At 43.1% G+C, this 26,417-nt stretch overlaps 1 protein-coding gene across 1 annotated transcript; it reads right to left on the reverse strand.

The window, feature by feature from the left end:
- Window positions 1-3,842: 3,842 nt before the first annotated feature.
- On the reverse strand, window positions 3,843-26,417 carry LOC309516607 (uncharacterized protein; the record flags this gene model as incomplete). Its single annotated transcript, XM_082195367.1, has 19 exons — window positions 3,843-4,392; window positions 5,352-5,489; window positions 7,165-7,329; window positions 7,828-7,992; window positions 9,520-9,687; window positions 9,890-10,054; window positions 10,883-11,050; window positions 12,185-12,349; window positions 13,616-13,780; window positions 16,263-16,427; window positions 16,834-16,998; window positions 17,526-17,690; window positions 17,904-18,068; window positions 18,876-19,043; window positions 19,804-19,965; window positions 22,172-22,333; window positions 23,420-23,578; window positions 24,047-24,193; window positions 26,315-26,417. The coding sequence occupies 19 exons, from the start codon at window positions 26,415-26,417 to the stop codon at window positions 4,256-4,258; spliced, it is 2,997 nt and encodes a 998-aa protein (XP_082051493.1). The 3' UTR covers window positions 3,843-4,255.

Genomic DNA, 26,417 nt, shown 5'->3' on the forward strand with positions numbered 1-26,417 from the left:
AGTGATGGACTATATGACATTGGCTGAGATGACTGGCAGAATCCGTGATCAAGAAAGAGAGACTGCAGAAGAAGAATGGAAGAAATTTAAAATTTATCTAAAGGACTATTATAAACTTGATGAATGTTAAAATGTCAAGGTTTTTAGAAAGAAAGGGTTACAGTGATATAAGATTGGAGTAAAGAGAAGATTAACAGGACTGAGGTTTGACAGAAATATATATAAGTTGCTAAATAACTTTGGACATGGGGATGCAGAAAGGGGAGGTATGGGGGAGTCCGAGAAAAGAAGGTTTGAAAAAATACTATGAAATGTTATATATGTTTGTGTGTCTTTTTATGTGTTTGTTTGTTTGTTAAAAAACTTGTAAAACTAATAAAAATTCTTAAAAAAAAAAAAGAACACCCAGGGCCAGCCCTACCAGTAGTGAGGTGCCTGCCTCGGGCAGCTGATTTTAAGGTTTATGAAAGGGCAACAAATTGTTACCTATTTAATTTTATTACTGTTGTATTTTCGCAACCAGAGACAGGGAGAGAGGTTTGTAGGATATTTCTGCCTCAGATTAAAAATAACTCACCAAGGTACAGTGGGACTGGAGAGCAAATGGGAGGTTTTCCTAACTATTCTCCAAACTGCTAAGATACCTGCTCTATCTCACTTTTTGGGAGTCAGTGCATACATAGGAGGGAAGAGTTAAATTCTCAGAAGGAACGTGGCCTAACTACCTACGAAGAAGCTCTTGAAGCAGGGTTTATCACTGCTGTCAAACAGAACAAAAGCCACGCTTAGAAGGTAATCGACCAGTAACTTTGTAGATAATTCTATGGAAGATAGGGTGTCTTTGTTCACTAATGCAGAAAAAGTTGTGATAACAAGACTTATACAGGTGACCCAAAACAAGCAGTGATAATTTCATGAGTGAGAGGAGCAGGAGGACCTGGCTCACTCGCCCCATCCCTCCTATTGTGACTCACACCAACCTCCCCACACCACTGTCCATGTGTTACAGGTTGTATCTGGAGTCTGAATGTATATAGGCTCATCCCAAGAGTTGGAACTCTGAAAACGTAAGGTTCCACCTCATGGGGCCAGACTATGTGTGTCTGACAGGCTGCCCCACTGCACTCAACCAATGGATGGTATGGGGAGTGGCTGGTACAGGGCCTGGGTGAGGGTTAAGGTGTGGTGCCCTCACTATGGAAATTTGGCAGCCCAACTCTTTATTGGTTTTTTAGAAGATCAGTAAAGACCATAATGTACCAGTGTGCATTTGGGGACCCTATTATAAACCAAACCACAGGTGAACCCAGAGGTCTGTGACTGGATCTCTCATACCATCCAAAACTCTAAATAGGGAAAGTTCTATTAATCCTTTCCGCCAAAACCATTATACCAATCTGAATCCACCCTGCCACAACCTGCTATTTACAGTGCAGGATAAAATGTATTAGAACCATTAGAAAAGCACCCTGCCCCAGGGAGTGCATACTAGGTAATTTTGATTTAAAATTCAAAGTGGATTAATTTCTCCCTCGTGCATATTTGAGGCATGGTAAGATTCCTACAAAAGAGGCTCTTTCCCAACTTTTTGTGGAAATGGGCCTTCTTCCCCAATGCCCCCTCCCGCAGATCACATAATTATGTAACTAGTTCTCTTTCATAACTGAACTTTGAATTGCTGTGCCAGGTGATAAGTGAATGTTTACCAGGATGTGGTAAATGCCAAAAGTGATGGGATCTGGCACTGGCCAGTTCTTGGAGAATTTTCAATTTTTCATCATTCTCCAAGGATCTGTCAACTGGTGTCATGGGAATATAAGAGTCCGGTTATGCAAGTTGTGAAGAAATGGTTCCATGTCAGAAAAACCCTAAGCTTGTCTGCTCAGAAGTAGTAGAGAAAGGTGAGAAAGTGTGTATCTTTCTATGATATCAGAACACAGGAACATGCGCTGAAGCTGAATGTTGGAAGAGTCAGGACACAAAAAAATGAAGTATTCATTCACATAGCATATAATCAAATAATGTGATTCACTCGCATGAGATGTAGTGATGGCCAGCAACTTGAATGGATTTATAAGATAGCCTTATCCTTCATGAATTTCTCTAACTCTCAGTAGCTACTAGGCATGATGGCAATGTTCTGCCTCCACTATCAGAGGCAGTAAGCTGCTGAAAACCAGGTGCTATTATTTTAAGGAATGAAATCAAGGTAGCATTTGAAATGTTGTAATAGTGGGTGACTTCTACTACCTTCATATAGACTGGCCAGTGGCATAGCATTGATTGCTAGCAGTTGGGGCTCGCGCACCTGCCAGGCAGAGTGTGCCAGCCGAGCCCACAACGCCAAGGCTGCCAGAGCAACCCCACCCCCACTAGAGCAAAGTGGGGCTGTGATGAGCTGCCTGCCCTCCCGTGCAGGGGGAGCCCAGCCAGTTAATGCGGCCCTTGGCAGGCAGGAAGAAGCACTGAGCTGTTCTGCACTGGGGTGCCTACATGGGGGGCACCTGGTTCATGCCCCCTCGAAAATTGTGTGCCAGGGACCGTGGCCTCTCTGGCATCCCCCACACTACACCCCTGAGACTGGCTACATATGTGTTCCTATCAAGACAAACAGAAGTGGTTAAGGGGAGCTGCCTTTCCTACTCTGTCTACAGTTATGCCTATACACTGGCTGTTGGATTATGACATCATAACATGTCACACTGTGCTTATACCCACTGATTCCTGATTGGCTGACTCCAATCATTTATGAGGTCACAGAAGGTGTGTTAAATAGCTCCTTAGGAAATTCATTGTTGGTGGAGATACAAGGTTACATTTAACCCAGAACTGATGCCAAGCTGGTGATGGTAACTTTTTTCCACGCTATCCCCCCAGTTCTTGTACCCCTGAATATCTTTCAACCTCACTTCCGAAGAAGCAGCTGAATTCACAATCCCAGTAGTCTCCCACCGAATGGAAAACTTGGTAGCATTGCTCCTAAAGCTTCCCAGTACTTGGAGAAAAGGTAATTTTGCATAGGAATTCAAATAAGCTGAATTCCTCAAGTGTTTCTATCTTAAGTGTGCTTCACATCATCAACTTAGAAAGCTACTTCTGTTCCTTCCTAGCAATCACTGCTGAGAACAAAGGAGAGTGTCAGCTGTTCCTTTGCACTGAGCAAATGCACGTGTAATAGGTGCCACATTGAAAAGGATATTCTCGCCAACTATTTCCAGTCCAGTATTCAGAAGTAGTTCATCTCTAAGCCAGCAATGGTTTAATACCAAACAACAATAGATTCCCATGCCAATTCCTTTATCAGAATTATGAATCTAAAGTCCATAATTGATTGTGGTGGTCCTTAAGTAAGGAGCATGCATGTGAGAACTCAATCCTTTGTCTCTGCTTTATACAGGGTAAGTGCAAGGCAGCAATGATGGGTGGGTCAGGATGAGCAGATCTAATGACAGGTGTCTGGTTGATATGCAGTAGATCAGCAAGGATATGTGGCTCTCAGAGTTGTTTTAACAATAGGGACAATGAAATGGCTCCTCACCTTGCTCCTTCGACTGTTGAAATGAAGAATGCTGGGAAAGCAGATTTTGAGTGAAAAGACTGAGCCCAGCTCAGTTCTGAGCAGTAGCTCAGAAGCACCATGCTCTTTAATTCTAAGTAAGTGTATGACTTTTGCATCTGACTCCAGTTGGTGGATCACTAATTTTTAGTAGAATATGCAAGCTTCAAGCCTGCTTTCTTCTGCACTAGAGTTGTTGCACACCACAGCTGCTAAGAAACACCTTGGACAGGAAGATTTTCAGAAAGATCAAAGTGGGGGGGAGTAGAAGGAGAAGGCATACAGATTGGAAGTCTGAGAGATTTTTTATTCCCAGCTACAAAACTCATCAAAGTAGGAAAAAGACAGCTGGACTTGGTTCATTTGTTGGTCTTCTCTTTTGTTGACCTCCTCATCGTTCAGAGTCAGGAACATCCAAACTGAAACTTCAAACATCTCAGCAAGACCAGGTAGTTGGTTAGTCAGCTCCTTTGGACACAAACTGAAAAGAGAGCTAAATATATAGGAAGAGTCTCAGCATGTGGGTTAAGATAAAATCTCTTTGCCTTGTCCTGCATATGAGACAAAACACATGAACCAGCAACCCCACATGACATGTCTGCTACTAGACTTTACTGCCAATTTCTTCATCTCTGCTTGTCTGGAAGCATCCCTCAGTTCCACTGTGATCCATCCCCACCTGAACTTCCTCTCCTAGAATCAGCACAGAATCCATCTGTTGTCAGTGTCAGCATTGCTAGTGAGGGAACACCAGCTCCTTTTATCTGAGCGTCCTGCTTTGGTGCAGCTGTCATATGACTTGCCACGAAAGATGAAGGGGAAGACACAGTCCAGTTCTGAATGGAAAGAAAGAAAGAAAAAGCGGATTGAAGAGGTTAACCTGAGGGATGGGCAAGTCTATCAATTTTGGTTACTCTCACTGTTTAAGTGCAAATTTCTCCTAATACAGTGGTACTTCAGGTTAAGTACTTAATTCGTTCCGGAGGTCTGTACTTAACCTGAAACTGTTCTTAACCTGAAGCACCACTTTAGCTAATGGGGCCTCCTGCTGCTGCCGCGCCACCGGAGCATGATTTCTGTTCTCATCCTGAAGCAAAGTTCTTAACCTGAAGCACTATTTCTGGGTTAGCAGAGTCTGTAACCTGTAGCGTATGTAACCTGAAGTGTATGTAACCCAAGGAACCACTGTACAGTTCTACCTTGTTTGGAATACAAGGCATGGCTTCTGATTGACTGCAGGAAGTTCCTGCAGCCATTCGGAAGCTGCGGAAGCCGTGCCGGACATTCGGCTTCCAAAGAACGTTCACAAACCGGAACACTCACTTCCAGGTTTGTGGCATTTCAGGAGATAAAATGTACGAGTGCCAAGGTGTTTGGCTTCCAAGCTACGACTGTATACACAATTTTGAAAAGTGTATCTTTCTCTTAAGATAACAAATTGGTTATTTTATTTTCACTAGTATATTTTTGTCATCCCTACTTAAGTTTCACACTTTTAGTCTACCATTCCCCATAATTTCTACCTATGACAACATTATTCAGTGATTTAAAAACCCCTTGTGTTTCAGATGAAAGTTAAGGCACAATCTTGTGCTCCAAAACCACCAGGAAATTGTAAGGCATGGCAAATGCCTTAACTTCCATGCCAAGTAAGAAGTAAAGATTTTGTATGGTCTCAACTCATAGGCTCCATGCACCCACACTTCGACCTGGTCTTTAGTCTGACCTACAAATAGAAACATAAATAACCCCCACCCCACCCTTGACCTTTTATTTGCCCTCCCAATCTGCTTACGGTTGCAGAATCTCCATTTCAAGCCAGTTTGGTAGTCTGGAGTGGTGGCACACCAAGCTTTTCCTTCATGTTTATCCAGGGTGGTGCAGCTTTCATAAGGTTTCCCCTTATAGATAAAAGGGAAGACACAGCCTGTTTCTGAATAGAAAAGAAGGTGGGAGAGAGAGTTGGGGTAAGACCACATTTGCACCTCAGACTGCAAATTACTTTAAACAAGCACCATGCCTCCCAGGAATCCCAGGGACCCCAATTATGGGAACATGTTATGTTGAGTTTTCTTAATTCCTTGCAGAATTCCCTCTCTTAGGTTGCTTCCAGGTGACCTGCTTACTGAGCATTTATCCAGATTTGCTTGAAGAAAGCTTACACAGACGTTAGACTATGGCTGGTCTTTATTGAACATTCATTCCAAATTGTTCACAAGGAGGTTAGACAATCTTGATTTGCTTCCACAAAGTTTATACAAAGGCTAACTTAGAGCTTATTTGTTTGTGGAAAGGTTATACAGCAACGAGCATTCATCCTGATTCACACTTTTCACTGCATTTCCCCATTACTTTCCTAACTACAGAAATTCCAGGTTGGTCCTTTTTGGGGTTCTGGGATCATAGCCATTGCCAGAAAGTGTCTGGTGCCTCTTAGAAACTAGAGCTCCTGTCATTCCTTGGTGACACCATAACAATTAAACTAATTTTAAACCAGAAACAATATTAAGTCACCAACAGCACAAATCAAGAGAACAATGGCATTCACATGGTAAGTATGTTGTTTTCTTCTTCATTGAGCCTTAGAATAACTGGTTGTGTTCCTGTTAATGCTTGCCTTTTAAAAGGCTTAACCTTGAACTAAAACTCCCTTTTTGTTGATGTCTTTAATATTAGCTCTCCAGATGTTGTTGGACTACAACTCCCATTATCCCTGAATATTTGGCCAAGCTGGCTCTGGATGATGGGTATTGTAGTCCTAACAACATATTGGGACCCAAAGTCAAAGAACACTGCCATAGCAGAAAATAGCTAGATTCCTGCCACACTGCCTTTCTTCACAGCCACAAAATTTCTTCTTTCTCATGCATGTATTTTACTTTCAGAGGCTTTGCTGCCCTATACAGAGTAGTTACTCTTCAGTTTTACATGGACATAAATGGTTTTTTTAATGACAGTGTCATATTAAGGTACTGAGCAAGCCAGATGAGGAAGCACTCGCTAATCCCAACCCTTCCTTAACACAGAAGGGAGGAGTATTTGCAGCAGATGTTCTACTTTAGAGGGCCATTCATAATTCAGGATACAAGATAGAACAAGGAAGATTATTCTTGTATAAATGAAAGTTATAGTGGTGAACAATTTGCCACATGTATAAATGTATGCGGCCCAGTTTGCTCATTATATTTTGTTGCAGTAAGGTTACCACAAAGTGATTTTTGCACATGCACCTTTGGTGATGAAAATGGGGGATAGGGGTAGATTTGGCACTTATATTGCTCTATCACACATTTAAACCTCCAGCACACACAAACAATGAAAACCTCATAGTCAAAATGTGAAAATAATGTGATCAAAAATGAGTGTGGTCACCAAATACATTGGGATTATGTCCCTCAACTAGATGTGATATAAGCAGATCAAGCATCATTAATGAGCTTATCTACTAACAAATGTTGATGCTCTCCTTTGGAAAGCTGCAGACTTTGGTGACTCATCAGCAATTGCATCCCAAGAAAAAAGGGGGCATGAATTTCCATTTTAATTGCAGTAAAGAATGAGCCTCAGAGAAAAGGTCTCTCCACTTTTCTCCTCTGCCTGTCTCTTACCTGTGATGGTGCAAAACATTGATTTCTTATCTGCATCATAGTTGGCAGTGGTGGCACACCACAGCTTCCCATCAGTCCGTCCATCTTCTGTGCAGCTGCTGTAATTCTTGCCATCAAATATGAATGGAAAGATGCATTTGGGAGGTTCCTTGCTTATATCTGGTCCTGTTTCAAGGAGGAAGGGTGGGGAGAGGCTAATTTTCGGCTAATTATATACACGTTTATGATGCCTGTCCTCCAGGGCCAACTTTACCTGGGGGTGCGGGACACCCAGGCGCCAAATTCAGGGGGGTGCCAACCAGTCCCTCACAATCGGCAGCAGTGAAAAGTAATGGAGCATAAGTCCCCACCCACCTCCACCATCGCTCTGTTACTCCGTAGCGTCAAATATTCCCAATGAGTCATGAAACAAAAGCAGTTTTTTCTGCTGCATTGTTGTTACAGGTGAACTTTGAGTTCACTCCCCCTAAACTAAATTTAGGGGCTCTGGGTGGATCTTTGCACCCCAGCAGCACATATGCTAAAGACGGCCCTGCTGTCCTCCTTTGTCTGCAGAGTACGCTCCTCCGTAATCCTCCACAGTTCGGTGCTTTTGCATGATCAGACAAAGGGGAACACCCTTCTCCTAAACTAACCCAAACACTTTTGCTGTCCTCTTCCTACCTGTCACATTGCAATACATCCATTTCTCATCCGTGTCATAGTTGCTGGTGGTGGCGCACCAGTGTTTCCCATCACTCATGCCCTCTGTAGTACATGTGCTGTAGGAGTTGCCCTTGTAGATGAAAGGGAAGGTGCAAGATGGACTCTCTACCTTCAGATCTGGACCTAGGTTTTAAAATTAGAAATAAGGTGGATGGAGGGATATGTGGGCAAGCCATATCATAATTGATGCCACACAGAGAGAATATGATACCAGCCAATCCAAATACCCATACACAACACCCGAGAAGCTGAATTTTGCTGCATATTTGGGCCCCAAAAACTATTTTTCCCTTATATTTAATTTAAGTAAGTAATTCTCCCGTTACTATTTTTTGCTAGATAACAGCACTTTAATAGATATTTTATTTTTAATATATTTTAATTAAAGATTTCTTGGTTTACAAAAGTATGTCAATGTCTCTTTTTCAAGTAACATTTTCTACAAGTCAGTTTCATTTGTTGAGATATTAGTGTTACATTAGGAAGAAAAGGGGGGGAGAGGTAGAGGTGGCCAGGGTGAGTGGGGGTAGAGTCGGGCGGCAATGTTTCTATTTTACTTAATGTATGTGTGGGGTATTATGTCAGCAAACCAGGCCCCTAAAGACCTTCGAAAACCTCCTCCTAACAACAAAGGGATATGGCAAATGGATAGCATCTGCAATATACAAAATACTACTCCACAACCCCCCTAGACATAATCAAAAAACAATGGGAGGCTATGATCTTAACCCCACTCAGTGGACCAGAATGTGGTTTAAACCTCCCTTTAAATCCATATCAATAAAAAAGAAAGAACTCACAGGTGGTACCAAACACCACTGAAACTAGCACAAATACGCCCAGGAACCTCACCACAATGCTGGAGAAGATGCACCTCCACAGGCACATACCTCCACATGTGGTGGAAATGCCCCAAAATCCAACTACTCTGGACAAGAGCCATACGAGAAATATGCAAAATAACTAAGCAAGTATTAGAAGTGCTTTAGTAGAGAGAGAATCCCCACAAGTCAGAAGTTGAGGTCTCTGAATAAATATGACACGCTGAGGGAACAACTAGACACACATATATGGCTGTCTTTTAACGTTGGAGTCACTAATTTTTTGGATCAGATCAATGCAGTTCAGTTTTTGTTTTTGATTTTTTTGTAAACTAAAGCCCTCTTCATGTTTTCTCCACATGATGTAGTTTCCTACAGGTATAATGTAAAGTGAGGCCATGCCCCCAATATCATACCTCCTGCTCGTTCTTCCCTCTCAACACCCACATGTTAAATATGGATGTCTGGAAAGAATTGTAGTTGTTGTTCCCAAGTAGGTGCTCCACACAATTGTATGGGGCAGCTATACATAAGCAAGACCGTGGGCCAGATGTGGTTCTTCAAACCTCTCTGTCTGACCCTTGAAACTTTCCCCAGGTCACACCTTCTTTCACCCAAACCACACTCCTTGAGTATTTTTACCAAGCTAGAATGTGTACTTGAACTCTGATAATACCTCTCACTTGGCTGGCTAAAGGATAGAAAAGGGCACATGAACATGTGAAATGGAAATCACTAATCTGCATTCATTCTGTGCCCCTCTGAATCTCCCTGTTGGAAGCTGGTCTCTATTTTCTTTTCCTAGCTTTAGACTTCCTCAGGCCCTTACCTGAGTCCTCCTCACAGAACATCCATTTCTTGTCGACATCATAGTTGCTGGTGGTGGAACACCACAACTTCCCATCATTCCGCCCACTTGCAGTGCAATTCATATACAACTTGCCCTCAAAGATGAATGGAAAGGCACATTTGGGAGCTTCCTTGCTTATATCTGGTCCTGTTTCAAGAAGTGGGGGGGGGGAGAGAAGAATGTTGTGGTTTTAAGCTAATTATATACACTTCTATGATGTCCGTCCTTCTTTGTCTGCAGAGTACTCTCCTTTTTAATCCTCCAGTGCTGCTTGTTTTTGCTTGATCTGACAAACAGGAACACCCTTCTCCTAAACCAACACAAATACTTTTTGCTGTTCTCTTCCTACCTGTGACATTGCAGTACACCCATTTCTTATCCACATCATAGTTGCTGGTGGTGGCACACCAGAGTTTCCCATCACTCATGCCTTCTGAAGTGCATGTGCTGTAGGATTGGCCCTTGTAGATGAAAGGGAAGACACACGTTGGACTCTCTACCTCTGGATCTGGCCCTGGGTGTTAACATAAAGAGAAGTGGGTTCAAACATTTGTGGAGCACCCAAGGAAATATCTCGCGGCAGATTACAGATAGAGAAGATACAACATCCACAGACACCAAGAGCTGCAAGCAGAATCCAGGAAAACGTGGAATGTTGCTTCTTATGTACCACTAGGGACGCAAGAAGGTATTATTTTCCAACCTGCCCTGTATTCATTGCATGTAGCGCTGTTTCCATTCTGCTTCAGTTCATCTTCCACCAAAAACTACATTATGTTATTGTTCAATGTGGCAAAATTGGACGTAAGTTTGTATGTATTGTAATTTACGTAAGTTTTATAATTAATGACGCTGATTATGTTGTCATTATGTTATCCCACTCCATTCATTTCAATGCAAATGGAGGGAACTATCATAATGTATCATTTGCAGTCTCAAAACAGAAACAATAGCAAATACTGATTTTATTCACTGGATTTTTTTCATGGGATGAATAAAAGAACACTGGTGATTTCCACTCCCATTTCCATTTTTACTGAAATTCTCTAACATCCATAGGTGCTGCCCAAATATTTATCTCCTTCCCTTACTCCCATTACTGCTTTGGCACCTGGTGACAGGAACTCATTAGAGGAATGCAGTGGGATCAGGGTGGAAGACCTGGAGCCCATTGTGATGACATACAAACATAACAATTTGTCCCAAGAGTTGCCAACATATTTAACCAACTTTTAGCAACGGCAATCACTAATCTGCATTCATTCTGTGCCCCTCTGTATCTCACTGCTGGAGGTTTGTCTCTGTTTTCTTCTCCAAGCTTTTGACTTCCTCAGGCCCTTACCTGAGTCCTCCTCGCAGAACTTCCATTTCTTGTCGACATCATAGTTGCTGGTGGTGGAACACCACAACCTCCCATCATTCCGCCCACTTGCAGTGCAGTGGACATACAATTTTCCCTCAAAGATGAATGGAAAGGTGCAAGGTGGACTTTCCACACTCTTGTCAGGTCCTGTCATTAAACAAATAGATTATGTATTCTTAAAGTAGAAATGTTCTCACAGACGTCTTAACTTATTTTCTTGTTCTGTGGTACAAGTCCTATATATTTTAAAGCTCAAATGAAGGACAGAAAGTCTGTGTCTGTCTAGTGATGGTGTCTGTCTGGTGGGGTACTGCTCCTGTCCACTTGCCAGAACCAGGATGAGATAGGGCAGCACAGCAGTGAGGGTGTAGAAAGCATTGGGTTAGCAGAAGCCAATGCAGACACACATACAGTAGGGTCCACTACCCTTGCCATAGGTGCCAACTCCCTGGGGCCCTGGGTGCCCAAGCACCCAAAAAATTACCCATGAAGGGGCCAGGCACCCACAAATTTCAGTGACAGGGCCATGCAAGCTGCATGGCACCCATGGCCTCACGTACCCACAGTTGCAGGGCCAAGCTGACACTCCTGGCCCTTGCCAAACCAGTGACCTTGCTACCATGCTACCATCCACCCCACTCCACTCCCAGCAAGCAACAGCACTGCCATAGCCAGGAAAGCAACACCCCACCGCGTGTACCACATATGAGTTATTTTTAAAATCCATACAATACAATGCAAATTACAAAACAGAACAGTTCAATAGCTGTTTAAGGGTGTTAGTGTAATTCACATAGAAATAAAAAGGTCCATTTGAAAGTTAACAAAGATGGGGCCGTAAGTATCCCCTTCAGAACAGTTAAAAGAAATTACGGGGTCATCAATGATTAGGCCCCAGTTTCTAGTGCCTACCAGCCTAATGGGCCTTGGCAGTGAGCCTTTGAGCAAGCTTCTTGAGGCTTATCTTAAGAACTGGGAAGGTTCCTATGAGCACAGATGGTCCTTCAAATAATCTGGTTGAAATTATTTAGGGGCTTTAAAGATCAATGCCACATTTTTTAAAAAACAAATTCCCAAAACAAATAGACAACCAATATAACTGGCAACAGTGTCTCTACAATATGTTCTGAATGCCTCCCCCCACTCCTATAATTTCCACGTTCAAAAATCCATGGAGAATTTATCAAGTGTGAAATAGATGGGTCAGCTGCCCCTTGAATGAAAGAATTCCCCACCCCTGTCCTAAATGAACACAAACTACTCATGTCCTTCTCCTCTTACCTGTGTCATTACAGTACATCCACTTCTTATCTAAATCATAGTTGCTGGTGGTAGCACACCAGCATTTCCCATTGCTCATGCCGTCAGTAGTGCATGCACTGTAGGGCTTGCCATTATAAATGAATGGAAATACACAGGAAGGACCCTCTCCATTTGAGTCTGGCCCTGAATTTGAAAGGAAAAAGAAAATGAGTGCAAGCAGGGCTTTTTTAAGCTGGAACTCACCGTAACTCCGTTCCAGCACCTCTCAGGTGGGTGCCATTTCCATTATAAGAAAACAAGGGAGGCTTCCTGGTGAGTTCCAGCACCTCTTTTTCTTGCACTCGAGGCAAGGATTTGTGGACCTCTCAAAGCAGAAGCAGTTATCATCTTAGGTTACTTATAGGGAAGATTTTCTATCAGCATACAACCTTCACACTTTCACTCCAGAGTGGAATACATACAATCTGAGATGTACTCGCCTCTGTTATAAGCAAGGAACAGGACAATGATTTGTTTGATGGTCATCCATGATGAGCTGAGGCTCTTACATCCATGAGCAGAGAAAAAAGTACCTCTAGGCCCTATCATAGGAGGGGGCTGGGAAAACACTGAGAGAGTTTTTTTAAAAAAAAATGAAATCAGATGGGGCTGAAATGACATTAAAGTAGATGTGAAGTGAAACTCCCTGTGAAAAACATTCCATAGTGTGTTACCCCAGTGTGTTACCACTGTGAAGGCCCCAACCCTTACGTCTGATGGCAACTCCTCCCGAATTAACCTACATTGTGCTGCTTTTCTTTTTATTATTCTTGTATAAACTTGCTTATGTGTTTTTATCATTGTATGATTGTATTGTTGCAACCTGTCCCACGACCTTATGGTGAAGGGGAAGGTAAGAAATGTTATAAATAAATCCATGCCCACCACCATATTATCCTGCATTCCCAAAGCCCTTTATGCTCCTATCATTATAGGGTGGGATTCAGATATGCCCTAACCCAGACAACTGCCCAGTTCCTGTAAGAAACATAAAGTGTTACGTCTATTCAGTAACCTCTGGATTATTTGTAGATAGGAAGAAAATAAAAACGCATCAGGTCACTGACAAAATACATTGGGTTAAAAAAAATTAAAGGAGGGTTGAGCAGGTAGGATTGGGACTGAAAGCTGGTACTCTTCCAGCTAGCAAGGATAAAGATTATATTCTGAAGTTAGATGTAGCCTATCTAGTGAGACTATCATCCACTGAACAGCTTGTGTGCTGTCATGCTATTGCTTCCTTTAAAACACTGTAATTTTAATGAAATCTTAGCATTTCACTAAACAAGAGGAAACCAATGGGTTCAGAGCTCCTGAGGAACTGAGGAAGTATCTTGGCCCACACCAGTTTGACCATCTGGTACCAATGGGAATGATTAACCTTCACTTCTCTGTTTTCTCTGAGCTTACCTGAGTCCTGGCAGAACTTCCATTTCTTGTCAGCTTCATAGTTGCTTGTGGTGGCACACCAGAGATTCCCATCACTCCGCCCATCTGCAGTGCAGCTGAGGTAAAACTTGCCCTTGTAGGTGAATGGGAAGACACAAGGCGGGCTTTCCACACTCTCATCAGGCCCTGGTTTTTGAACAGATAGAAGGAAGAAATGTTCTTAAAGAATGGAAGACTTTCACACATACCTTCATTAGTCTATTTGCTTGTTCTCCAAGACTTGCTAATTCCATCTCATTTTCCCAATCAGCTTAGCCAATGGTGAGGGATGATGGGAAGTTGAAGAATACTGGGGTAGACATGGAGGAGAAGCAGTTTATTATGCAGTTCTCACATTGTATGGGCAATCTATCAAGAAAATAAATTGTATTGAGGAGTTAGTGATCTAACATAGTTGCCTTTCCTGCCTCCGTTCCTTCCCCTTCTTATCTCTTGTTAGCTCTTTGATGGCTGAGAAGTGGGATCATCTTTAGAGTGGTCCTAGTTGCGGGCAGGCCCCCAGCCCGGTTCCTCCCCCCACCCTGGCATGGGCGGAGTAATGCTTTCATGCCACGGTGGCATCACAATCACCCCAAACCTATTGGCCAATCATTTTTGAGCAGGGGGATTGTGAGGAGTTTAAAAGCGGCAGCGCAACATGGCTATGCACCTGATTCACACTGCCAAACACCCACACACCCGCCCTGTAATTTATGTGTTCTCTGGCCTTGCTATGGACATTGGTTGGTCGCCTGTCTTGGGACAGGGGCCAGGTAGGAATCTTTCCATTTGGCAAATTGGCATGGGCCACTTGGTTTGTGCCTACCTCTTAGCAATCGTCACAACATTGTAAGGCTTGGCGGTTAGGCATTGGCTCACTGAATTGTGGGGGAGGGGAGGTCAGCCATCACCTGCCCCTTCATTGACCAAGGGTATTCCATTAAAGGAAGCCAGGGCCTGGTTCCTGTCCAAAGTCTGCTTGAGGGGCTAGGGCCATGCCAGCCCTCTGGGAACACCGAGGAAAGCTATAGGCGGGTTCCCCCGATGTGGCTTCCTATTGGAGTGGCTTACCCTTATTGACTACCTGCAAAGTGGGCAGGAGTCCGATATAGTCTATGCCAATACCGCTCACATTTCTGTAATTCAATAAAGTTGTGGCCTATAATTTTGCCAGTAACCTTAAACTAAATATTCTGTGTCCGTGTGAATTTATTTTAACAAGGGGCTGGTCTGGGGGCCTTTCCACGCAACAGCCTTTAATGCCCTAATCTGTGGAAGGAAGTGATAGTGCTGGGTACCTTCACCTTCTTTGGTGTTAGACATTGTTTGGAGAACGTGAGGCCTTGGGAGAGGTGGCGAATGAATAATCTGCATGTAGCCAGGCGAGCAAGCCACACAGGCTGAAGGGCTAGCTATCTATTAATCAGATGGTGTTGAGCAGAGTCTAAGAAGCTCATGCATGGACTGATGGCCTAAGGCTACCTGAGGGAGTCACTTTGCCACTTCTTGAGGGCTTCCAAGTGTCAGATTGAGGTGCTTGCTTGGTATGTACAGTGGTACCTCAGTCTCCGAATAGCCCTGTTAACAAACAATTCGGGATACGAACTCTGCAAAACTGGAAGTAGGTGTTCCGGTTAGCGAACTTTGCCTCGGAAGCCAAATGGAAGCCGAATGGTGGAAGGGCACCGGTGGCTGGAGGCCTCAGTAGGGAAAGCATGCCTTGGTTTAAGAATGCTTTGGTTTAAGAACGGACTTCTGGAACAGATTAAGTTCGTAAACCGAGGTACCACTGTATAGATTACTTGCTGTTTAGAATAAAATCTTTAATCTTCTCACTCACTTGTGTTTTGTATTACTTCTGGATCTCATTTAAAAGAACCACCTTGCATTTGGCAAGACATAAATTTATAACGTCCCTTTTCCATCCAAATCTGGAAACTCCAAGTGAATGGAAATGTTATAATGCATGTAATGAACAATGAAGCAAAACGTCGTATGAAATCACAAAAAAGAAAAGAAAAGAAAGCAACGCATTGCACTAATCAAACTACAACATCACATAAATGTCACATGATAATGCCTAACTATATCACCAAAAGGACACAAAAACGCAAATGATTGCCAAAACTATGTGACACAGCCAGGGCTAGCCCACCCAAGAGCAAGCAACTGCAAGCAAGGTTGCCTGCCTGAAACCCTGAAGAGCTGCTGCCAAGTGATATAGAAAACACTGAGCTAGTATTTCAAATGGTCTTACTCAATATATGTAGAAGCTTCCTATGTTGTGTTGTTCTCTTCCTGTGACATTACAGAACATCCATTAGTTTTAGGCTAATTCTATACACCTCTATGACGTCTGTCCTTCTTTGTCTTCAGAGTGCTCTCTTCCTTAAACCTCCGCAGTTCCTTGCTTTTGCATGATCAGACAAAGAGGAACACCCTTCTCCTAAACCAGGCATGGCCAAACTTGGCCCTCCAGCTGTTTTGGGACTACAGTTCCCATCATCCCTGACCATTGGTGCTGTTAGCAAAGGATGATGGGAGTTGTAGTCTCAAAATAGCTGGAGGGCCAAGTTTGGCCATGCCTGTCCTAAACCAACACAAACACCTTTTGCTGTTCTCTTTCTACCTGTCACATTGCAGTACACCCATTTCTTATCCACATCATAGTTGCTGGTGGTGGCACACCAGAGTTTCCCATCACTCATGCCTTCTGAAGTGCATGTGCTGTAAGATAGGCCCTTGTAGATGAAAGGGAAGACACACGTTGGACTCTCTACCTCTGGATCTGGCCCTGGGTGTTAACATAAAAAGAAGTGGGTTCAAACATTTGTGGAGCACCCAAGAAAATATCTCATGTCAGATTACAGATAGAGAAGATATAACATCCACAGACACCAAGAGCTGCAAGCAGAATCCAGTAAAAAGTGGAATGTTGCTTCTTAAGTACCACTAGGGATGCAAGAAGGTGCTGTTCATTGCATGCAGCACTGTTTCCATTCTGCTTCAGTTCATCTTCCACCAAAAAGTACATTATGTTATTGTTCACTGTGGCAAAATTGTGTAATTTACATAAATTATATAATGAATGACGCAGATTATGTTGTATTTACATTATCCCATTCCATTCATTTCAATGCAAATGGAGGGAAATGTCATAAAGTATCATTTGCAGTCTACATATGCCCTTCTCCTCTTACCTGTGTCATTACAGTACATCCACTTCTTATCTAAATCATAGTTGCTGGTGGTAGCACACCAGCATTTCCCATCACTCATGCCATCAGTGGTACATGCACTGTAGGATTTGCCATTATAAATGAATGGAAATACACAAGAAGGACCCTCTCCATTTGAGTCTGGCCCTGAATTTGAAAGGAAAAAGAAAATGGGTGTAAGCAGGGCTTTTTCAGCTGGAACTCACTGGAACTCAGTTCCATCAACTCTCAGGTGGGTACCATTGCCATTATAAGAAAACAAAGGGGGCTTCCGGGTGAGTTCCAGCACCTCTTTTTCTAGAAAAATAGCACTGGGGTCAAGGATTTGTGGACCTCCTAGAGCAGAAGCAGTTATCATCTTAGGTTACTTAGAGAAAGATTTTCTATCAGCACACAACCTGCACACTTTCACTCCAGAGTGGAATACATACAATCTGAGATGTACTCGCCTCTGTTCTAAGCAAGGAACAGGACAATGATTTGTTTGATGGTCATCCATGATGAGCTGAAGCTCTTACATCGATGAGCAGAGAAAAAAGTTGCTCTAGGGCATTTCTTTTCAGCTTCATAGTTGCTTGTGGTGGCACACCAGAGTCTCCCATCACTCCGCCCATCTGCAGGAGAACACCCTTCTCCTAAACCAACACAAACACTTTTTGCTGTTCTCTTCCTACCTGTGACATTGCAATACACCCATTTCTTATCCACATCATAGTTGCTTGTGGTGGCACACCAAAGATTCCCATCACTCATGCCTTCTGAAGTGCATGTGCTGTAGGATAGGCCCTTGTAAATGAAGGGGAAAACACACGTTGGACTCTCTGCCTTTGAATCTGGCCCTGGATGTTAATATAAAAAGAAGTGAGTTTAAACATCTGCGGAGCACCCAAGAAAATAGCTTGTGTCAGATTATAGATAGAGAAGATATAATATCCACAGACACCCAGAGCTGCAAGCAGCATCCAGGAAAATGTGGAATGTTGCTTCTCAAGCAACAAAGAGGAACACCCTTCTCCTAACCAACCCAAACACTTTTGCTGTCCTCTTCCTACCTGTGACATTGCAGTACATCCATTTCTCATCCGTGTCATAGTTGCTGGTGGTGGCACACCAGTGTTTCCCATCACTCATGCCCTCTGTAGTACATGTGCTATAGGAGTTGCCCTTGTAGATGAAAGGGAAGGTGCAAGATGGACTCTCTACCTTCACATCTGGACCTAGGTTTTAAAATTAGAAATAAGGTGGATGGAGGGATATGTGGGCAATCCATATCATAACTGATGCCACAGAGAGAGGAAATGATATCAGCCAATTTAGTATACTAAAAACCTCTTCATGTTTTCTCCACATGATGTAGTCTTCTACAGGTATAATGAAAAGTGAGGCCATGCCCCCAATATCATACCTCCTGCTCATTCTTCTGCCTCAACACCCACATGGATGTCTAGAAAGAGTTGTAGTTGTTGTTCCCAGGTAGGTGCTCCACACAATTGTATGGGGCAGCTATGCATAAGCAAAACTGTGGGCCAGATGTGGTCCTCCAAACCTCTCTGTCTGACCCTTGAAACTTTCCCCAGGACATACCCTCTTTCACCCAAGCCACACCCCTTGAGTATTTTTACCAAGCTGGAATATGTACTTCAACTCTGATAATGCCTCTCACTTGGCTGGATGGAGGATAGAGAAGGGTACATGAACATGTGCAAAAACTAGCCTATCTTACAATAGAGAAAATTTACATTCATTGCTCTACCCACTTTTGCTTCTGGTTTCATTCACCACTGAAAGGTTGCCCAGAAAGTAACAAGGAACTCTGTCTGAAAGGGATTCTCCATCCCTGACAAGGGGTTGGTCCAGAAAAGGCACAGTCTCAGGGATATGGCCAGCAGCACAACCTGATCTACCTGTAGGAGCCCTACACACATGTTGTTGTTTTTAATGTGACTTTTGAATCTACAAAATAAAATAAATAGATATGGCCCCTGCTTGGCTTGTTTCTTCCTCCTGCCTTTAGCTTCTCTTACCTGGCTCTTCCGGACATAACTTCAGCTTCTTGTCTGTATCATAGTCGCCTGTGGTGGCACACCATGGCTTCTTATCTCTCCGCCCATCTGTGGTGCAGCTGTAGTAAAACTGTCTCTTAAAGATGAATGGGAAGATGCAAGGTGGACTTTCTGCAATCTCATCAGGGCCTGATTTTTTCACCATGCAAAAGAAATATACAGTATGTCAGGGAGGGATTGGAGTTAATCAGAGATATCCTTGTGCTAGAGAAACCATCAGCCTCAACTTTCCATCCCTCTCTGAATCAGGACAATATATTTCAAGATATATAAAAGCAGCCCTTTTCACATAAGGAAAATAAAGAAGAGCCCTGTTGGATCAGGCCAAAAGCCCAACAAGATCCTGTTTAAACAGTGGCCTGGTATTCAGGGGTGTGGCAGGATGGGTGGAGAATGAATTAACTTTGGTGAGCACAACACACTGGTTAAACCAGGCATATGAACTGCCTCTGACAGTAGTTGTATTGCTAGGAATGGTTGGGCAGAAGAAGAAAAATCATTCTAATTGGCCTGTTTGGATTTCCATACATTCATGGCCACATATTATGGCCATATTAGAGCCTCACCTCTCACATCTCATATGTGAAAAAGGAAGTGAATGGCAGAAATTTGGAAAATTCAGTATTTCTCACCTATCCACCACTTTTCTTGTTGAAATTGGGCATGCCCTTTCTACAGGATTGAAATAGTTCTATGTTTGAACACAGGGGGACTCTGCCATAAACATCCAGTTTGGCTTGCACTTTTGGAAAAAGGATTCTGTGGGATGTGCCGCCTTCTTACAAGCATTTCACAGAAAGCTGCCTCCATCTTGTTCTGTATTGTGTAATCTACCTGGCATCCCATCTCTCACCACTAAACTTTTTCCTGCCCCTCCCATCCTTCCTACCTGAAGGCTCGCAGTATGTCCATTGCAGGTCCGCATTATAGTCTGCTGTGAGAGAGCACCAGGGCTTTTTCTGGGACATTCCATGTGTTGTGCAGGACTCATAGAGCTTGCCGTTGTACATGAAAGGAAAGGCACAAAGGTCCTTGGGCTCAGCAGCTGCATCTGAGCAGGAATGGGGAGGCAAAGTTCACAAGACCAAAAGAGAAGATCATTATGCATGCTTGTAGTCCTGTATCCCAGCATGGATTGCACTGTGCGCATCATGAATTTTCTGCCACGGAATCAAACTATGATTTGATGTGCTGTTAGAAACCTTCCTATAGACTGGGGCATTGAGTTGTGTGCATTGTCAAAGGGAAAGGGTTGTCGAGGTGAAAGGCAAGCTACGAACAAAGTCATGTACAGGTCAGAATTTGATAGCCGTCAGGATACTGTTCCTGAGCTGGATGTGGGAACAACCAGGGCTTTTGAGTCTGCTGCAGGCTGTGTGGCACAGATTAGAACCTTTCTGCCCATTTGCTTCCCTGGTGGCTCTGCAGGGTGACGGTAAAGATTCGCCTGTTAATTAACGTATACGAGGGCATAGGGAAGCCACTGTGCAAGTCAAACCCTTTGCCAGTTTCAATACCTGTGTTGTCTGGCTATATGCCCCAGTGCTTGGATACTGATTGTCAGTTCACACATGCGTAAAAATAACTTTTTGTGTAGTTGTGTGCAGAACTACACTCAGTTGTTTTATTAATTATTATTATTATTATTATTGAACATATGCCCTGCCCTTCCTTCAAAAGGAGCCCAGTGTACTTTTCATACCCATTTGGATCCCTTCCACCAAACCCAACACAAACATATATGCTGCTTAACTCCTACCTGTGACAGTACAGTACACCCATTTCTTATCAACGTCATAATTACTGGTGTTTGCACACCACAATTTCCCATCACTCATGCCTTCATTAGTGCATGTGCTGTAGGACTTGCCCTTGTAGATAAAGGGGAAGACACATAATGGGTTTTCCGAAGCTGGAGCTGGCCCTGGATTTTAAAATAAAAAGAAGGCAAATGTGAGGATTTGTAGACCACCTAGAGTAGGAACATGTGAAACTGTGTTGTGCTGAATTGGACCAAGGGGTGGAAGAGACATTTAATTTTGCTTGCATTTTAATAAGTAATCTGCACTTCTCAAAACAATACGAGAACCGAAACAAATCTCTTTTTCAAAATTTGCACTTCCCTGAATTTTGTAATACAGTCCTCCAACCAATGTGTATATCAAACCAAATATATTAGTGAAAATTGCATCCAAGCATGCATTAAATTGTGTGGAATTGCTTTCAAAAAAATATGCTATTTACTAAAAAATTGCTTCAAAAGATAAATTTGGTCAAAATGCTGATGAATTTTCATGAATATATCTCAAATTCACAATGACAACAGTGTTAAGAATTATTTAAAATATAGGTCATTTAAGACAAATAAAAAACACCAGTATAAACTACAACACAGCTAAATGGGGTTCTACCTTCTTAATTAGCTCCTCAAGAAAATGGGGTGAAACGAAGATGGAATGTTAAAAGAACCATTTTTCATGCTGAGATTCCTCCCCTCCATATTTTTGGCATTCTCCAGGTGCCATTTTCTTTCTCCTAGAGTGCCCCTGGAGCATCAAAAGCAATGTCTTCAACCATAAAAACAGTGTCATGCAAAAATTCCTAGCCTAGGCCAAGTCTTCCTAGGGCCAAATTAGGTATGAAGTAGTACTTCAACACAAGACTCTCACATAGAAAGGAGAGGTGGGGGGGTGACTCACAGAAAGGATGCACAGTTTGGAGCACACAGCCCTCCCCATAACTTCTCTCCCTGAGTGCTTCTCTCCTCCACTGCACTTTGATGCTGTAATTGTCCTCAGCTGGCGGATGGAGGAAGTTTGCAGAAAGAGGTTGAGGGAACTAAGAGGTAGGTTTGAGTGGCAAGGTTCAGAAACTCTGATCCTGCCCACCCCTTTTGGAAATCTGCCCTTTCTATATGATTGGAGCAGCCCTGTGGTGAAACAGACCTAACTGTTGTCATCACCTCTAGCTGGATCACAGAAAAGTGTTCCTGGTGGGATCCTGCCTCTTCCCTACCAAGCTTACAGCTTTCAAAAGAATGTAAGGAAAGCCTGCTGGATCACACCAACGGCCCATCTGGTTCAGCCTCCTGTTTTCCCAGTGGCCAACCAGATGCCCGTGGGAAATACATAACCCAGACCCAAGCCCAACAGCATTTTCCCCTCCTATGGCTTCCAGCAATTGGGATTCAGTAGCAGTACTGCCTCCACCCATAGAGGCAGAGAGTAGCCATCGTGGTTAGTAGTCATTTCTCTTACCTGAGGGCTCACAGTAAGTCCACTTCAAGTCAATGTCATAGTTGTTGGTAAGGGAGCACCAGGGCTTTTTGTTAGAAATCCCATCTGTTGTGCATGCCGAGTAGGATGTACTGTTGTAGGTGAAAGGAAAGACACACGGGCCCTTGGGATTGGCATCTAGTCCTGAGGAGGGGAGACAAAGACCGTGTTCCCCCTACCCTTTAGGGAAATGTTGGTACAAGAAGCATAAATACAAGTGTACTCCAGTGGATAGTGTGTTCAACTTGGATTCCTGGGTAAAACACTCAGCTCAGCCTATTCTCAAGAGCATAAAGTAGGGGTGGGAAACTGATGGCCCTCTAGATGTTGCTGGACTACAACTCCCATCTTTCCTTGACCATTAAGTCATGTTCTCTGGGACTGATAGGAGTTGGAGTCCAACAACAATAACAGAATCATAGGTCAACCACCCCTGCCATAGACTGTTCTGCACACGTCTGCTTCCTTTTCCCAGAATGCATGCCACTATAAGGGATTCTTTTTCTCCCAAACTACAATTTGGCAAGTCGTCACAAAACGCACACACACACACACTTTTTAGAAATCACCTATTCTTCTGATTGTGTATTGTTCTAACCAGTGTTTTTTTTTTCTGGGGGGACGCATGGGTACGCATACCCCTAAACATTTTGTGAATCTAAGTTTGGCCTCATTGAGGGGCAGTATTTCAAATGAGAGTAGCCCTAAACATATTTTTTTTAGAAAAAAAGCACTGGTTCTAACAGATTATAAGCTCGTATTTTATGTTGTTGTAACTTGCCCTGGGACCTTATAGTAAAGACCAGGTTAGACATGTGAATCACAACAACAATGGGTTTGAAGTACTGTAGGCGAAACAACAACATTGCTGAATGGTAATGGAAGGCAAAAATGCAGTCAGTGATAACTAAAGCTCAAATGGATAATTCAGTAGGCATATATTTTACCATAGTAGATAGGTGGTGTCAAGAGGTGTGGGTGTGGTTTGAGGAGGAAAGAGAGAAAAGCCAAGGGGCTCACTGATACCCTGTGTCCCAGGGCCCCCAGAAACCTGGAGCTGGCCCTGCCTGAAGTTGACCTTGCCCTCTGAGTCTTCTCTTAATCATGAAAAAACATTTTCTTTCCCCAGGTCTCCCTTAATATTGTAACTGATGACTCAGAAGTCTTTATCTCCCATTTCCCTCTGGAGTACCAATACTAATAGCAGTCATGGTCCCTCAGTTTTCTTACTGATGTCAGCACAGAAGCTCCATTCAAGGTCCTTGTCATAGTTTCTCGTGGTGGCACACCAGAATACACCTTTCTCCTCATCAGTGCAGGTGTAGAATGTCCGATTCTTGTAGATGAAGGGGAAAATGCAGGGCTTGCCTCCAGAGTTGCCACCGTACTCTGAAAATGTGGAAGGAACAAGCCACAATGTGAAGAACAGTAGTGCCAGTGGCATGGGGGAAAGTGGCACTGCTCACTTGACTTCTCAGTGCAGCATGTCACTGCTGCTTACCAAGAAGGTGGGAAGTAGGCCGGGCAGCAGAGACCTTACATATCCATATATTTGTGAAATTCCATAAATACAAAATATTCATGGGAAATGCTTTGAGAAGTGTGTGTATTGGGGAATTCTCAGACAAAAATAAAAGTCAAAAATGGGAGAAATTTCTACTAAAATGCTGGCAAAACTTGCATGAGAGAGAAAATTAGCAAACTGATGTGGAAATGTATAGAACTGAACTTAATGACTGAGAAAAATGAGAAACTGAAATGAGCAAGGTTGGCCCATCGCTATTAAGGCATCATATAAAGTTTGAGTCACTGTTCAGGAAAAAGAAAATAATTCTAGCAGTATTGTGGACTACCCACCTTGGAGAGAACAGCGCTTCCATTGGCCATCCTTGTCATAGTTAGGAGTTGTGCCGCACCACAACTGTTCATCAATAGCTCCATCCTTCGTGCATGATGAGTAGGATTTACCATCAAAAATGAAAGGGAAGCTGCAAGATGGAGAACCTTAAAGGAAAAGTAAGAAATTGAGAGGCTGTCGGTATAAGCTAATCTAAGAATCATGGCCAAGTAAAAGTAGCAGGATATAGCCCTGTTCACTTGAGTGTGGAAAAAAGTTCTCCACATTCATCTCTGCTGCAAGTGTGGGGTTTCTTCTGCCTTGAGATTAAGGACACCCCTATTTACGTAAAACTTCATCTGGATATCAGGGGAGTTTTGCAATCAATTGATGCATTGAAATGAATGGACTTGGCAATGAAAACATTTACATTTTTTAAGGAAAAACACCTGAAAACATGTTAAAAAGAAAAACTGTATTATAAATAAAATGTGTGTTAGAAATCCCAACTATATTGGCTTCTAGTTAAAATGTGCATATTTATTCAATTGGATTCCTCTTATTGGTTTTCTTATTTTTTTCACTTCTTGGCCACCAGGAACCCTCAGCCCAGCTAATGATAGGAGCAACAACATTTGATATATGGTAAATTTTGACTAGTGAAACAATTTCCTAAAAACGATTCTAAATGTACAATTCACCAAGCCAGTTTCTGACAGTTCAGCAGCATTACTACAGTTATGAAAATCCAGCAAATGGGATTGATCAAAATCATGGCAGAATAAAACAGAAGCTGTACAAGTCCTAATGATTAGCTGAATGGTGTCTGAATGGTGCAACATTTTTAAAAGTGTTCCTAGTGGGTAGGTACCATTTGAACTCTGGGCTGGCACTGTATCTGGTCTCCCCAACAGCAAGCATCAGGTTTTATCATATTCATTTATAACTGGGCCAGACCTGTTAAGCCTCACATCACCTGAACTGCAACATATCACTTGAGATATGTTTCCTGGCAGAATGCCAGAGGTCAGCCAGGTCAGGCACACTAGCTGAGGGTCCAGTGACCTGGGGTGACCCAATCGTTATCTCAGTATAAAGGGGGAAATAGTCTGGGATTGTATGGGAGAAGCTTTACTGGAGAGGCAAATACAATCCGAAACAGCGAAATTCCCATCAACTACCCCATTTCTTTCAATGGATTAAATCTAGAAAGCTCAGCCCATACGAATAATTTCGTGCCTTCCTGTTAGGAAACAGTTAGCGGTTAGGAAACCTAGTCCTGTTAGGAAACAGTTAGCAGGACGAGAAGCTAAGAGTGTGTATAGAGCTAGGGTAGCCAAAACATAGAGCAAAAAGGACAGAGATAGACAAAGTTTGCACATGTTTACATATTGGCATGCAACTGAAAATTTAGAAAATTATTACTAGGATTTAAAATGGATATACAGTAGACCTCACCATAGTATGGAAGATTGGCATGAGTACCTGTCCCAGGGCTAACTGTTGATGGCGGACTTCAAGGCCCTGCTCTCCTATCTAGTGGTTCTTCATCTCTAAGACGGTAAATTAGGACGTGGTGGCACCTTACGCAGAACCAGCCCAAGTTACTGTGATGTGGGGGCAGAGCAGCAAATGATGCTCCCCTCTAAGTCAAAGGGCACAGTCTCCAAACCTCTTTTGTCACCTGTAGCAGAAAACCCCATCAACACCTCTCCCCATCATAAAACCCAATCATAATAAATAACTAACAATTTGCTGCCTCCTCATGACAAACCCCAGATTTGCTGTTTGAGGGGGCTGCATCACTCTGGCAGTCCTCTGCAATAGCCCTCTAAAGACACAGCTCGAGAACCTAGAAGCATCTCTTGGCATCAGTATTACCTTTGCCTACTGTGTGGACTGTATGGAGATTGCAGCCTAATACAAGGAATCCCAGGATAGCAAACATCTCAGCTCGTCGGTAAGTCCATAAGAAGTGAAATGTGATGTGTTCCCTTCTCTATATAATCTCTATTTGGCTGCTCCCCACATCAACTTGCCTGCCAAAACTTATATTCCCTCCCTCCTAGAGGAACAGCTGCAAATAAATCATTTTTCTCCTCCTCTCCTACAGAGCACCTGTGGCTTTTTGCCATTTTCTCCAGGAGCTGTCAGGTCACCTCAGACCAATGATTATGGTGGAATAATAGGATGGATTGAGATCCCTTAATTTCCCAATAGTTACATTGAGCCACTCTGTAGCCTGGGATGGGAAACATGTGGCACTTCCAATGTTGTTGGGCTTCAACTTCCATCAACCTCCACCAGCTTGACAAATGGTCTGGGTTCATGGACACTGTAGGTCAACAAGCTCTGAGGGGCCACGGGGTCCCCAGTCACCACTCCAGCCAT

The sequence above is a fragment of the Podarcis vaucheri genome (assembly GCF_965113315.1).
Source record: "Podarcis vaucheri genome assembly, chromosome: 13".
NCBI classification, from domain to species: Eukaryota; Metazoa; Chordata; class Lepidosauria; order Squamata; family Lacertidae; genus Podarcis; species Podarcis vaucheri.